Raw genomic sequence first — 15,491 nt, forward strand, 5'->3', positions numbered from 1 at the left:
GCGTGTCCTAGGTCTGCCCCGGGGCCTTTTCCCGGCTGTGCATTCCCAGAACACCACACCAGGGAGGAGTCCAGGAGGCATCCATACCAGATGCCCAAGGAGCCCAAGGATCCTCACAAGGATCTGAGCCCTTCCCGCATGGCTGAACTCCTCACCTCTCTCTCTTGTGAGTCCAGCCACTTGCTTGTATCCGCCATCTTGTTCTTCCGGTCACAACCCATAGCTCATGACCATCGGTGAGGATGGGAACATAAATCGCCTTCTGGCTCAGGTGTTTTTCACCACGATGGTCCGGCACAGCGACCGCATTACTGCAGACACTGCACCAATCCATGCACCAAGACCCCAAGATACTGTACTTTAACTCTCCTCTACCTGCGGAATGACCTCGTTCCCAACCCGGAAGGAGCAATCCACAGTTTTCCGAGTGAGAACCATGGTCTGGATGCTGTCTCATCCCAGAAGCTTCCCACTCAGATGTAAACCTCCCCAGTATGTAAACCTCCCCAGTAAACAATGAAACGCTGAAAGTCACAGCCTGATCAAGTCATCAGGACCTTGCCTGCAAATAGCAGAGACGAGATTCTTAGACCCCCGAACTGGACTCCCTTGACGCCTTGGCTGTGCCTAAAAATTCTGTCTCTGAAAATTCTGAAGTGAATTGGTGACAAAGGGCAGCCTTGGCGGAGGCCGACGATCACCAGGGTCCTGCTCCAGTTGTACAAGAACCGAATGGCACATGGTAGCTGCCCCCAATCCCGTAGCACCCCCACAGGACACTGCAAGGCACACAGTCCAGTGCCTTTTCCAAGTCCACAAAGCATATGTTGACCGCTTGAGTACTCTTGCAAGGGTGTACATCTGGTCCAGTGTTCTGCAACCGGGATGAAAACCACACGGTCTCCTTTAGCCGAGGTTTGGCTAACGGTCGTAGCCTTTTCTCCAGCACCCTGGAATAGACTTTCCCAGGGAGGCGGAGGAGTGTTTCCTCCTGTAGTTGGAACAAACCCTCCGGTCACCCTTCTTGAAAAGGGGGACCACAATGCGGTCTTCCAGTCCATGTGGACTGAGACGTGTCAGCCAAGACATCCCTCAACGGGAAGAATTGAGGGTAAAACTCATCAACCCCCAGAACTTTGCCACTGAGGAGGTTTGACTACCCCAGATACCTCAGCCACGGTGATTAAAGTGTCCGCGTTCGAGTCCTCAGACTTTGCTTCCTCTGGTGTGATTGAGATCCCACTGACAATGTAGACCTTTGTTACTCGTAGATGCAGACTGGGCACTTCATTAGGTGCCCCATCTCATCAGATCCATTGGAGAAAATAGACTTTTCCAAAGACGATGATCACGTTGTATTTATGACTCCAACCACAGTTGGAAAAATGTCAAATATTCGATTCAATGTTTTTAATATTACTAATTACTTTGAATTCATGATCACTTTTGTGTCCAGACAGGTCGTGACCTTCACTTTTTATGTACTCCACTGGGGCCTGAAGGGATGTTCCACTCGGCTTGGTAGCATGTTGCTAACTGACAGCCATTAAGGCAACATCTTATCTCAGCTTATCTCAGGTCTAACTTCCTAAATAACAAAATAATCGCCGAGTACTATTCAGATGTTTTAGCATGATAATATAACATCTGTATTGGTTTTCTTGCTAAAACCATGTGTGAGCGTCTCTATCAGTGAGGTGCTGATTGCTGCTGCGTCAGGCAGGAGAGTCAATATCATAAGAAGGAGGATGTGCGACACAAGGGGCATTATCGATCCGGCGTTTTATTAAAGCGTGTTTCCTCAGCAATGCAAGCTGCTGTCATGATTCCCTCAGAGGGAAGCAGCGGAGAGCCGTGGAATCAAGATGTTGCACCAGCAGCCCCCTCAGCTTCTCTACACACCTTGGTTCTTCACACCAGCCACCAGGACTCGATCGGGGGCGTCTCATACGTGTGTTTGCTCTCTCTGCAGGATCAGTTCGAGTTTGCCTTGACGACGGTTGCAGAAGAAGTGAACGCCATCTTAAAAGCTCTTCCTCAGTAGAAAGGATGAAGGACTACAAGTTCGCTTCCTGGCTCATCCTTCCTGTCTTTTGTACTTTAAAATCCTCTGGCCGCTCCTCTTGGGTTCTTTGTATCATCTTCCTCTTTGGTCCATTTCTCCTCCTTGTGGTGAGCAGAGAAATTGTCGTCATGTCGTCTACTCTCTGAATGATGTTCACATATTAAATGGCTGTTAAGACCGTGTTTTTCTTTCCACATTTGCTTCTAAAAAGCTGCAAAAAGTCAAATTGTCATAGTTTTATTGAGTAAAATATGTTCATCGGGACAATAAAAGAAGCTAGTGGCAAATATTCCATTTAAGCTTAGATCACAATCGGTCATACGAGCTCCTGCGGCGAATCTACGTGCAAAGAAATGCGAGAAACGCCGAGCACGAAGAAAGAAAAAAAACAGCAATTTGGGGAACGCCAAAAATGGCAAAGCCAAACAACCTGTCCCGTTGTGACGTAGGCTTAGCGTCTCAGCTGACTCTTTATGTACGGATCATGTTTGATTCTTAGTTCTGTGACATTTCCATCCTTACGTTGCACATCAATCCAACATGGCGGCCTTTTGTGTGCTTCAAAATCAATAGTGTGGCGATAAAGACACAGAATGGCCCCCCAGGGAGCAATAAATAAGAACCACACATTAGGAGCAGGTTGTTTTAAAGGTTCTGCTGAAGTCCACAGTGTTTTGGTACTCTAGTACTTCTTCTTCTATGTAGCATTGAAGGCTAACTTGGACATGTACAGTCCAGTAGCAGGAACTCGCTTGCTTTTAATCCAGGTTTCTGCATGTATAGCCACTTTCGTTGAAAGTTTTTGATGTCAAAGGTGTTGATGGACTAGTTACTATCTTATGAAGTGTTCAAGTCTTCACTTCCACACTCACAAACCTGCTAATAGTTGTACAGATATTTGTGGTCATTGTTTTCAGCATGAGGTGTTTTTGTGTAAGTGAAGATGAAAATGAACATTTTTAACATGAAACCTTGGCTGTTTTTCATTATTGCCGTTACTACAACAGGTTTTCAGTTGGTTGCTTTGGTTTTAGCGCAGCACAGTGATTTTTTTTAAACGTTATTTTTTTCTGGTGCTAACTTGTGCATGGCTATTTATCAAGCAAATAGTCAAATCGTATATATGAGCTTCATCAAAGATTCTATGATAAGGATTCAAAGAAGCATTCAGCAATTAACTCTTTGAATCTTTACCTGTTTATTCGGTGTGCAACTTGTTCTAAAAGGCTACACACACACGCATCAATACATTGTACAGAAAACCATGCAGCTTTGGTTTGTTTTGTTCTACTGGTGTCAACATCTTGTCAATAAAGTTGTATTGTAAACGTCATTCAAGACCCTTGATCTTTGAGTACTTATCTTTTTGTAAAAACACTAATTATATGTTTTAAAGCTGCTCTTTTGGACTGGCGGTTCATGCATGGCAATGCAATTGGTGCTGCAGGGGGCGTCGTGGAGAGGAAAATACCAGCTATTTACTCATGCTCATGATGTGGATGAAACCATGCAAGTTTTGCTAGGGGGTTGGGGTGTCCCTGGACCTCCGCCCTCAGCTTAATTATAAGGTAAAAATGGAACTTACAACAGTAATTGCTCCCAAAAAAATCAATTGAAATTGTTAATATTATATTAATTATTTTGCAGACCACTTTGAAAATGTGAAATAATTTGTGAGTGAATATGAGTTGGTTTAGCCTTGGGTGCTAGTCGTGAATGTCGGAGATGATGATCATAGTGCTGTTAATTTGTGTAAACAAATCATAGAAAAGACAAAGTCAAAGCCATCAGCCGCACAATTTAGAAAGAAGAGGGGAATGGAGCCAAAAGTAAAGGTATGGCATTGTAGCCTGACTTTATGTATGCCACATTATGGGATGTATAGGATCTAATAAGCTAACGTTACTTGGTGGCTATAAACTGCTGTTCATTTCTTTCCTTGAATGAGAGTTTTAATTGTGTAAATGTGGATTTAAGTCAAATGCAATTTAAGGGAGCTTGAGCTTGTGAAAGCGTTCAGTAGTTGGAAAAAGTACAAGTTTGTTGAGGTATTTGTGTTATAGCTGGACACAGTGTATTATTATTGGTGTTATTTGTATCAACAATTTAACTTTTTTCTTTGTGATTTTAGAATGGCCCCAAAATGCTTAAACTTGTAGTTTGTTGTTATATTTACTGTAAATAGGTACAGCGTCACTCCTGGCCTAATGTCTTCACTGCTCAAGAGACATAAAACAATTTATTTGTGGAGAAATGTGATGATTAAATCAGCATGGGCCCTCACATCTGCAGGTGTCATGGCCGCCATCTCAATTGGATTACAGTCGGCGTCTACTGCTGGGACACTTCTGGCGTTCCGCTGATCATTTTGGCGGGCGGCGTCACGTGCGGCGACCCCAATATGACGGGCCGTCAGTCAGCATTAGCGCCTTTATAAGCACACCGGCCTCACTGGGAATTGAAGCATTTGCATAGAAAAATTGCTTTTCCACAAAAGGCCTGATTTGCATAATTGCAGAGGACTGGCAGGTGAATGCTAGCAGGACAATTAGCAGGAGCAGCGTGTGATGCGGATGTGTCAACATGGACCACCGCCGTGAGTTGATGGAGCACTTCTCAGGGATTTCTTCTCAGAGTGGACATTTTCAAGAAACTCTGCGTCAGTGTTTGTATGTGGACAAGTCAAACGGAGCTTTAGGAGTGGTCTCATAAGAAGTGAGCAACATTATCTCATGTTTTTATGCCTTATTGAACAACTGAACATGAAGCTACAATCGTCCCTCGTTGACCGTGGATAAGTGGCTCTAGAGTGACCACAAGTCCATTTCTGCAAAACAGGATTTCATATTAATAAATGCAAATTTTTGTAGTTATAGCGTTGAAAACCTGTTTATCATTTATGGCTATCATTAGAACCCTGTTGAAATGAAATAACACCCCTATAGTTGCCTTTACGCTTCTATTACTCTTTGTTTACAGATTCACTGCAGAGACACAAAGGACGGCTGCCACTTAGCCACAAACGAGCTAACTGGTGAGTCTACAATGTATTTAGTTTTCACATTGAGTGGGAAAGAAGAACAAAGTAAGAAGCCAAATATTTACCTTACATACAGTCCGAAGTTTCTCATGAAAAGCGGTTACTTCAAGACATCTCTCAATGGTAAGTAGTTTTAACATTTTAGCATTGCTTTCTGAGTCCACACAACCAAGTAACGTTGGAAAGATGCCGGCTAGTCCAGCTGCAAACAAAAAACAGTCCTGTGCATACGAAAAAGATTCAAATATTAACATTAAAAATATATTTCTTTTGCTGGTAGGGAATGAGGAACTCCAACCACTTGTGCCTGATGGTGGCATTGTCAGGAATTGTAAACAAATGTAGCTTTGCTAGCCAGTAAACAGAGGAACAGAGCTTGGTGGCATATAGCCACGCCCATATAAGGATGTCCGCCCCTCTGTGACATCACAAAGGGGCATTTTTACCACGCCTTTTGAAACCGAGCGTTTTGAGCCGTCCCAAACTTCTTTCAGGGTTCACGTCCAAATGCGCAAACCTCATTAACGGAAACGTTCTCCGCTTTGTGTTGAAACGTTTGTCTGAAACACACAAATGTTTCAGACAAACATGACCTCAAATGACAGACGTATTGAAAGTATAAATATTTTGATTTAAGAATTGATATCAGCGCATGAAGACCTGCTGTTGCTAGTATTGACATTTGGGTGTCGTTCCACGCCCACTTTAGCTTCATTCTGGGTCATTGAGGTGACAAAATCCTCCTGTCTCATTGTGTCTGTGGGAGCAGTCACGTCAAGCTTCGCACCTTAAATCTTTGTTTTTGCCGTTCATTCACCATTTCTATGTATTTACATGCATTTTGAATTGTTTTCTGCACGTAAAAGTATAATTGGGACTATACTGTAAAAATATATGTTTGCTATAAACATTTTGGGCATTGTGGAACAGATTAATTGGATTTCCATTATTTCTTTGGTTAGCGTTCATTTCGGTTTGTGTCAAACTTGGAATGAATTAATGATGCTAACCAACGTTCCAAAGTATCTGAATAAAAGTTTTTAACAAAAGTGAATTATTCTCTTTTTTGGTTAACGTGTATCAACATAAAAAACTCCAAAGGAGTCAGTGCCTCATCAGCTACACTACACTGTCAAAATGGGCGTATTCCGTAACTATAAGTACACTGGGTACACAGTATACTTCATTAAAGTGTACTTACTGAAGTATTGCTTTTGAGACGCAGTATTTGTCTACGGTCTCCACTGTGATGGACACAAAGAGACGCAGCCGCGGTCCGCTCATCAGCATTTCAGATTGGCTCCTAGCAGCAAGCATCCATAATGCATCACACATCTCCTAGCAACAGCGGTGGTCTTAGCAACAGGATCTTAGCAACAGCCTCAAACAGCCGCCTCCTCGCACACCAGCCAATGAGGGAGCGGCGGGATGGAGGCGGGGAGGCCAATCGGTGCGATCAGGGTCCGTCACGCTGTGTTGGGGAGGGGTTCCTTGCACAGCTGATTGAGTCCGTGCACACGTACACACACGCACACACACACACACACACATTGATTCAACATGTTGATGTCACAAAGGCTAATCGCAGAAGACAGAAGAGAAACGGAAGGAGTAAAAGTTCCATATTTAACGCCAAATGACTTCAATAATATGTTCTTCTAAAATACCGGGCATGTTCTTCTGCTGGCTCCCGACAAATGTGGTTGCATCCTTCCCATCTCCTCCCTGATCTTTACTGCTTTGTTCCTGTAGTGTCATGATGTGCTATATATATCACTATATTGACACTTACTATGGTACCCATTATGGCATTGGATGCTCATATCACCTCCTACTTTGGTACGTGACAAAAAATAAATAAATACATACATACAAAAATAAAATAAATAATAAATAAAGGAAAAATTAAAAATAAACTTAAATTATATTAGGAAAGCAGGAAGTGAACAAATGTAACAGTTAGTGATTGTAAAAGTACCAGATGGAGGGGTAGGATTTAATAAGCTTTGCTTCTTCCTACTCCTTTTGGACATGTGGAACTGGGAACTGATTATGGGATGCACTCAATTGTAATCTGATGCATGTTCAAATGAAATAAAACCATTACCATTACCATTACCATTACCATATATCTCCTTTTATTCCTGTCTCATACTTTAAGAGTCTCTCTCTGCACTGCTGTCCAAATCAAAATAATGGAACTGATCAACCTGTGTGCCCTTAAAGAATGTTCCCCTTCCAGGTACACGTGATGTACAGTTGGACAAGTCTTCTTTCGTGGAGGTCATTATCTATTCAGAACTCTCAGGACACTCCCAAAGGTGTCCATAGTAAGATGGCACGTAACTAAAGTGTAAAAAGGAAATACCGAGCAGGGAAAGGTAGCACTCTGGCAAGTCAAACAAAATGAAGTACTTAATGCCATAAATAACAGAAAGCATCCCCAAAAATGACCTGATCAAGCACAATGCCAATCAAGCACACCTGGGATATGCCCCCCCCCCCCCCGATTGCCTTATGCATTGCCCAACGGTTGCCCGTCCGACTGATATGTTGGCTACAGCTAAAAAGTCGGACTGTGACGGTGAATCACAAGTGTACACTTGTGTAGCCAAGTGTACGTCTATTGGAATGCAGCTACTCACTAAGTCAAACAAACAACTTTGTCTGCATTTCGGCCTCTGATCTCTCAGCCGATCCAAGGTCGCGGCTCAACAGCAATTCGGCCCCCAAGAGATTGCTGCAGCGGGGCTATTCTTCACGGCCACCTGTTGTTTGTTGTCTCTGCCAGAGGTTCCATCACAGGCGTCTCCACGGCCGCTGCTGTGTGATCGCAAAGACACTCTGTGAACCGAGGCTCTCAGCTCGGGCCCCCGTTGGAGGAACTTCTTCAGGGCTGCACACTCACGTGTCCAAGGACACTCGCATCCCTCCTCCAACGCCTTTGCCGCTATATGCCCGGGTGCTGGATGGACGCCAATTGGCTCATGCCACCTATGGCTCCATTGGCTGTGGCTGGGAACACCTCTACTCCCCTTCCCCACCCCCTGGTGCAAGTCTTGTGTTCATGTTGATAAAGTGCTCGTGTATACTTAGTCCCACACTGTACTCCTCCATAGGAGCTTAGTTTGGAATTGTCTTTTTCCCTCCCTTATCCTCTTGTTCCCTTTCCTCTCCCTCCTTTGTTGGTCAACCATCCTGTGCTGTCTAACCCCCCCGACCCCCATCTTATTGTACAGTATGGGTTATATGTATGTGTGGATGGATGATTGCATTGTTTCGCTTGTACCTCTTTAAAAGTGACCAGTAAAGGAATTCTGATGATATGGTGCCTTTCCCAAAGAAAGACAGAAAATGTTTCCATCAGCAGGGCCAAAAGGTCGGCGTCTTATCTGGACATTCATTTCTCCGGGATTCAAACAGGAGAATGAAAAGAGAACACTGAGCTGGAGAGGAAGAATCGGGTTGGAGTTGTGGTCATCTTTCTGCCTGAGCTGGCAACAACATTACAGTGAAGATGGACACAGGAGGTGGGGGGTGTGGATCCATCCAAATATTGATAGTATCGATACAGAGGGTAATATCTGTATCGTTTTGATACTAGTGCTGTGAGCTTGATATCTTTAGTTATCCTCGGTGTTTATTTTTACAAAGAAATTATTTGTTTTTCTTGTTGTGTGTATTATTTAGGGCTGTCAAATTTTAATTAGATTAATCAGTTTTCAAATTAATTAATCATAGTTAATCACCATGAGCAACTATGTCTGAAATAAGCCAATTTGTACCGTATTTAAACAGAATTAACAGTATTTAACAGAATGATACAGTAAAAGACAGGACAGGATTATATATATTTGTAAGTATTGAGGGCAGCATGGCGGTTGAGTGGTTAGCACGCAGACCTCACAGTTAGTAGACCAGGGTTCAATTCCACCCTCGGCCATCTCTGTGTGGAGTTTGCATGTTCTCCCTGTGCATGCGTGGGTTTTCTCCGGGTACTCCGGTTTCCTCCCACATCCCAAAAACATGCTAGGTTAATTGGCCACTCCAAATTGTCCATAGGTATGAATGTGAGTGTGAATGGTTGTTTGTCTATATGTGCCCTGTGATTGGCTGGCCACCAGTACAGGGTGTACCCTGCCTCTCGCACGAAGACAGCTGGGATAGGCTCCAGCACCCCCTTGTGAGGAAAAGAGGTAGAAAATGAATGAATGAATGAATGTAAGTATTGACAGCTCCAAATGAACTGAATATGTCAATCAAGCTACAAGGTATACCACACAAGTCTAAACATGTATTTGTCTAACATTAGTGTCTTTAATAATAACAATTCACACTTTAAACCATACTATTATGAGCAATGAGGTGTTGTGTTCACAGACATCATGTCATTTAAGGCACTGTTTTGTTTTCAGTATTTTCCAGCATACTTAAATGTAGCAAATTGTACATCTGACATAAGAGTTACAAAGTGAGTGTAACAACTCATTTTTGCTGAGCCCACTAGCTTCTTTTCACCAGTTTTTATGATCCGCACAAACGCTATGTTTTGGTCATGTACACAATACAGACTTTTGAACATTACTAGGTCAGAGATCATTTATATGAAACATTTTTTTTATACAGGCATTTCCAGTTTAGATGTAAGTGTGATGTAAACAAGAATAGCATCCAAAGAAATACACTGGTAAGTGGCGCCATTTGAGATATTTTTAGAACAGGCTGGCAGCTGACTGTGGGCCTTAGGTCACCACCACAAGGCCCGCGACCCCTGCTGGTTCATCCTTGTCATAACACCCACATAACCTTCTCGTCCACATGGTTCCTCTACAACAGGGGTGCTCACACTTTTTCAGCATGCGAGCTACTTTTAAAATGACCGAGTCAAAATGATCTACCCACTACAAAAATGCAAAACATCTATTTATTTTCAAATGTATTGAGGATTATTTGTACGTACAATGTATGTTGATGTACCTTACATAACCAAATGAGCCAATATTGCAAAACACACATAATTAACTATTAACATTTTTTGTAATTACCTGAGTTTACTTTGATGACTTGCACTGAATTGAATCAGCCAGGGATGCATAGTCTGGACAGTAGCTGCTGATAGCCAGGTTAGCCAGGCAAACGCACTTCGAAAAAGACATTGTGAAACAAAAGTCCACCTCCCATTCCGTATGGAAGTGATATGTTTTTGCCTTTTTACTTGGTCCAGCTCCTTCATTCATTTTAGTGACCATAAACTTTAGCGAGGGCTTAAAATCTGACACAATTCGCCGACTAGCTTAGCACTTTGCATCGTTGTTTACGCATGAGCGGTGACCTAAAGGTCAAAATTCAGTTGTCATCTGATTGGTTGTCCTGTATGTCAATCAAGTAACGGGGATGGATGATAGGCTGACATCGTAAGTTCTGCTGCACTTAGAGACGTTTTTGATTTGATTGGTCACCCGAAGGGCAACATTCAGTTGTCATCTGAATGGCTGCCCTGTATATCAATCAAGTGACGGCATTGATGCTAGGATGATATTTTTTTAATGTCACGCCGCCATCGACCAGTACCACCTCCGCGATCGACCGGTAGATCGCAATCGACTTAATGAGCACCCCTGCTCTACAAGTTCAGCATCACCTCAAGAAAACCCCAAGGAAAACATGGATTCCTATCCACATGTGGTTTTATGGCCTTCCTTCTCAAATTAAACAAGCTAAAGATCCAAGTCCTAAAGCTTCTCTAGTATTTTTTGAGTCCATGTTAGCAGGTCCAGTCAGTTTTGGTACGAAGCATTGAGACCCCCTCACCCTCATTGTGGGAACCAACAGTATGTATTGTAAACAGTAAGGGTGTGTCGTGCACTCCATAACACTGTTCCTGTACCCACCCCCCCCCCCCCATCCACCGCCCCCGGTCATTTGCATTTATATTGAATTAGAAGCCAGTGGAGGCAGCCGAGAATGATTCTAATGGGAGATTACGGGCCGACTGCACCGCCATTATGTTGTGTAATTACAAAGAGAGGTGGGGGGGGGGGTGTCTTCCGCTGCTCAGATGTCAGCACCTATTTCATTTAGAGAAATAATGCCCCCCCCCCCCCCCCCCCACACACACACACACGCACACAAGACATTAGGTAGGAGTGGAACATTAATTTGGACAACTATCAAACAAGACATTAAGAGAAATGACTGCTAAACGTGATGGAATGCCTTGTGTTGTGTTTGGGCTGGCAGATATATAAATATACAGTACACTGTAGATACGGCTAGATGGAGCGCTAGCTGGATGACTCCATTAGATAAATATTACAGACAATAGCGCCATCACGTGTATAGTCTGTGCCACAGCACGGTATCATCTAACAGTTAGAGGGGGTTATATTTGTAGCTGCAATAACAATACATCGATAGACTTTTTTTTCTCTATTTTTCTTTAATTTCTCACTTGTAGGATATTATCCTGAGGCTCAGTCAGAACCTTTATTTTGAAGGCAACCTGGCAAAGGAAGTAAACATTGCCGCGCGCCATTTCCGGATTTCTTCCTGGTCGTTTTAACTTCCTGCAAGTCAGTTGCCCTTTTACCCATTTGTTCTGTGCTTCTTTTTGTGCCGTTTCTTCTGTTCAGTCCCCGTTATGGCTGCAGTAATTCCGCGTATAGAGCAGCTGTCTTGCCGCGTAATTCGGGTTTTGGGCTGTAATCCTGGACCCATGACGCTGCAGGGAACGAATACCTACCTGGTCGGCACCGGGGACAGGTGACATGCAGGACATGTCAGACATGTTGCTTTTCTCATTTCAAAAGAGTTTATCACAGATGATAAGCATTTGGATAAGAAGAACGTGTCGTCCAATGTTAACTTTTAAGAGAGGATTATTTATTCACGTGTTTATGTACAATACGCGACATTGATTTTTAACAAAGTTTAGGTTTGCTCGACTGTATCAGAAACCACTACGCGTATTTTTAACATATGCATATGGCAGATACATAGAATCATTATACCATCGTGTTTGGGGTGTTTATTAAATGCACCAAAATGATTAACAGCAATGATTAAGGTATAATTTCTTCTATGAAAATATGTATAGGAAAATACGTCTGTATTCAATGTGGTGGGAGTAATGTTCAATGTACTTACAGGCCTGTAAATTATGAACATAGTATCAGTCCACATCATCTTATTTGTATTTTCCCCAGACGGGTGCTCATAGACACTGGTGAGCCTGCTGTCCCTGAATACATCAGCACTCTGAAGGAGGCCCTGAGGAAGTTCAACACCAGCATTCAAGAGATCCTGGTCACTCACTGGCACCATGACCACACAGGCGGCGTGGGGGACATCTGCAGAGACATCACTGGTGAGGGCTTTTTCCGCTTTTCTGACTTTACTGAAACGTTGTATTATCGTGTTAAACAATGCCAAAGTTTGACATAATGAGGTCTGTGCGTTTGGAATTGAGGCCTGAAAGAAGTTTGGGATGGCTCTGAACGATCAGTTTCAGTGATGTTTTGCTAACATCACGTCAAAGTTAGTCGGGCTTCCTTATATGGGCGTGCCCCGCTATAAGCTGTAGGCTTAGCATGGGCGAAGCTGGACTATACGACAGACTGTTGCAGAAGTCCGATGGCTTTCCAACGTTAATTGGTCATGTTGAGTCAGAATCATGAGCTGTGAGTAATAATTTATCAGTGTGTAATTAAGCGGTTGTCTGTGTAGCATTATGGTGTACATCGCGGGGTGCAAATTACAAACTCAACAATGTCTGGAATTGTTAATAGCCTTTTTCCACCACAGTTATTGGTCTACTCAAGTTTTTTAAACCCACATTGCCACTCTTTACACGGCAAGTCAGGGGTCTCCAACCAGTAGCTCCTAAACACGTTTCAAGTAGATCTCCAAAAGGGTTTATTCATTTATTATCAACAAAATTAGAAAGTGGGGTTCTACAGTAGTCCGGAAGTCCTTGGAAGCACTTAGGAGTGGGACCAATCACAGCGGAATGGGCATGCCCAGAGTGGAATAAATTAAAACAGATTCTGGAAGATTTGGACAGCTTTCTGTGCTGGTAATTGTGTGTAGCTGCTCTATAGGAGACCACATCTCAAAACAAAAGGCCGAAAATGATCATAATAGGTCCCCGTTAATCCCCCTTAATAATTTGATAACAATAATGCTATTGTAATAGTTCAAAAGTAATTACCACATATCATGTTTGTGTGTTGCCAGGTTGTGATGTCAGAGTTGGGAAACTTCCTCGCTCCAGCCAGCTTCAGGAGACATGTGAAAACATCAAGTACACATACTTGAAGGATGGCGATATAGTCCAGACGGAGGGAGCAACGCTGAAGTCAGCTGAGATGTTGGAAGTTAAAAGGTCAAAATAAAGTGAGGAGATGTTAACACGTTATTTTAATTTTTTTATCTCAGGGTTGTTTTCACGCCAGGCCACACAGATGACCACATGGCGCTCTTCCTGGAGGAGGAGCAAGCGATCTTCTCAGGAGATTGCATCCTGGGAGAAGGCACGGCTGTCTTTGAGGACCTCCACGACTACATGAAGTCACTGAAGATACTGCTTGAGGTCCAAGCCGACCTCATCTATCCTGGTGAGTGGAAACAAGGACTTTGTCTTTTATTTCTCAGTGACTATAGCATGGATAAATAGACCAGGACATTCATCCATTCATCCTTTATTTATTCACGGAGGGCCAGTTGAGGACGAAAAAAAAACCCTGTTAAACAATACAAATGCTAAACGTAAACAGACATAAGTAAAAAATAAAAATTAAAAACACATTAAAAATAGGCAATCAAAAAATCTGTTCTTTACTTAATTTCTTAAAGGACACATGTTTAGGTTTTACATTAGGATCCGGGTTCAGGAAGTTGAGGTCAGATGAGGGAAGCTCTGCTGTGTGCAGGTCACGGTCCGGTGGTTCAGGACGCTGGTTCAAAGATCCAACATTACATCAGCCATCGGGACCAGCGAGAACAACAGATCCTGGAGGCCATTAAAGCCGGAGCGGGAAAGTCTTTCTCCTCCATGCAGCTTGTCAAGATTGTCTACAAGGTCACACAACAAAACACTGTTGTCCATATGCTATATTTTCTCATATACATAGTTCAATAGATTTGAACTGTTCCTTATTCACTGTGCAGGACACTCCTGAGTATCTGCATCAAGCAGCCAATGTGAACCTGCTGCATCACTTAAAAAAAATGGAGAAAGAAGGAAAGATCAGACAAGGTGAGTTGACAACAGACTACTCTATTCTACGATTTGTACTTGTACTATTATGAAGTATTGTTTTGCCCCTCAGTGACTGAAACATCACAGATCAGCACATGGAGGAGCAACTTGTGATGGATTTCTCATGACTGAAAGTGATCAGAATGTGCCTGATTTAAAAAAAAAAAATTCACTAAAACATATTTTCAAATCAATGTGTTTGATAATTTCAGTGGGTGTTCATAATAAACATTTTAGTGTTTTATCCAACGCGTCAGCATAAGAATTGTAATTTCAGTGTTACAATCAGTACTCATTCATTCATTCACGGGCGTGCTGGAGCCTATCCCAGCTGTCTTCGGGGGTAGTACTTGTATTAAATTTAATGTAGCAAGATGTACATATTAGTTATAGTTGATCCCAATGGGTGTTTATACTGTATATTGGTTCCTAAAAATGACAACCGAAGCAATCAAAGGAAGCTACAGCAGTTTCAACATGAGTGTCCTGTATAAAAATAATAAAAATTTAAATGAATTGAACTATCTTCATGATGTTTGACAGCTATGTAAATCTGTTTCCAGCAAAGGTTGCAGACAGAAAGATTAAATGATGTGAGGCCACTGTGATACATTTAGTACACTAAAGAAGCTAAAACAATCCACTTATGCTAAGCTATTAAACAAAACATGCACATTTTAGCTTCATGTTGTATGTGACAAAGCAAATAGGTGGAAATAGGTGTAATATCTAGTACTATATCCTAGGATCATTTCATTTTCACACGAGGGCCATTAAAAAACAACCTGTGGCGTGAAAATAGCCTCAGGCCGGCACTTTGGACACCACTGCTGTAAGAGGACTTTGGGCTGAAGTGTTGAGGTTGCATGCGTGTCTTTTTTTACACTAAACACTCCCTGGACTGAGGTGACTTTACTCCTCCCTGCTTCATAATGAAGAAGTGCATGAATCAAACTCCGTGTTGCAACACAACGGTCGGTAAAGGAGCTGGAGGAGATCCAGACTGCAAGGTTGTGTTACGTTCATTTCAAGCATCCACAACCACCATTAGACAAAAGCGTGCATGTATTATCCTGTCATATGTTATTCTTTGGCCAACAACTCCGGACTTGTAGTCAGGAGATCCT

The 15,491-nt window shown here is 42.7% G+C and overlaps 2 protein-coding genes across 2 annotated transcripts in view; both read left to right on the forward strand.

Annotated features, from left to right (window-relative positions):
• The window catches only part of LOC131120573 (receptor-type tyrosine-protein phosphatase N2-like), a 135,353-nt gene extending 131,955 nt beyond the window's left edge, over window positions 1–3,398 (forward strand). Inside the window, exon 23 of the mRNA XM_058065242.2 lies at window positions 1,973–3,398. Coding sequence (XP_057921225.2) covers window positions 1,973–2,044 — 72 coding nt within the window. The 3' untranslated portion in view covers window positions 2,045–3,398. The remainder of the gene's footprint in view (window positions 1–1,972) is intronic.
• Window positions 3,399–11,648: 8,250 nt separating this feature from the next.
• On the forward strand, window positions 11,649–14,901 carry lactb2 (lactamase, beta 2). Its single transcript, XM_058069464.2, has 7 exons — window positions 11,649–11,867; window positions 12,311–12,471; window positions 13,341–13,461; window positions 13,542–13,720; window positions 14,036–14,184; window positions 14,274–14,361; window positions 14,435–14,901. Exons 1-7 carry the CDS (start codon window positions 11,746–11,748, stop codon window positions 14,476–14,478), a joined length of 864 nt encoding a protein of 287 aa, XP_057925447.2. The 5' UTR covers window positions 11,649–11,745; the 3' UTR covers window positions 14,479–14,901.
• Window positions 14,902–15,491: the final 590 nt, after the last annotated feature.

The sequence above is a fragment of the Doryrhamphus excisus genome, linkage group LG11, assembly GCF_037039965.1.
Source record: "Doryrhamphus excisus strain RoL-2023G ecotype Guam linkage group LG11, RoL_Dexc_Guam_v1.1, whole genome shotgun sequence".
Taxonomy (NCBI): Eukaryota; Metazoa; Chordata; class Actinopteri; order Syngnathiformes; family Syngnathidae; genus Doryrhamphus; species Doryrhamphus excisus.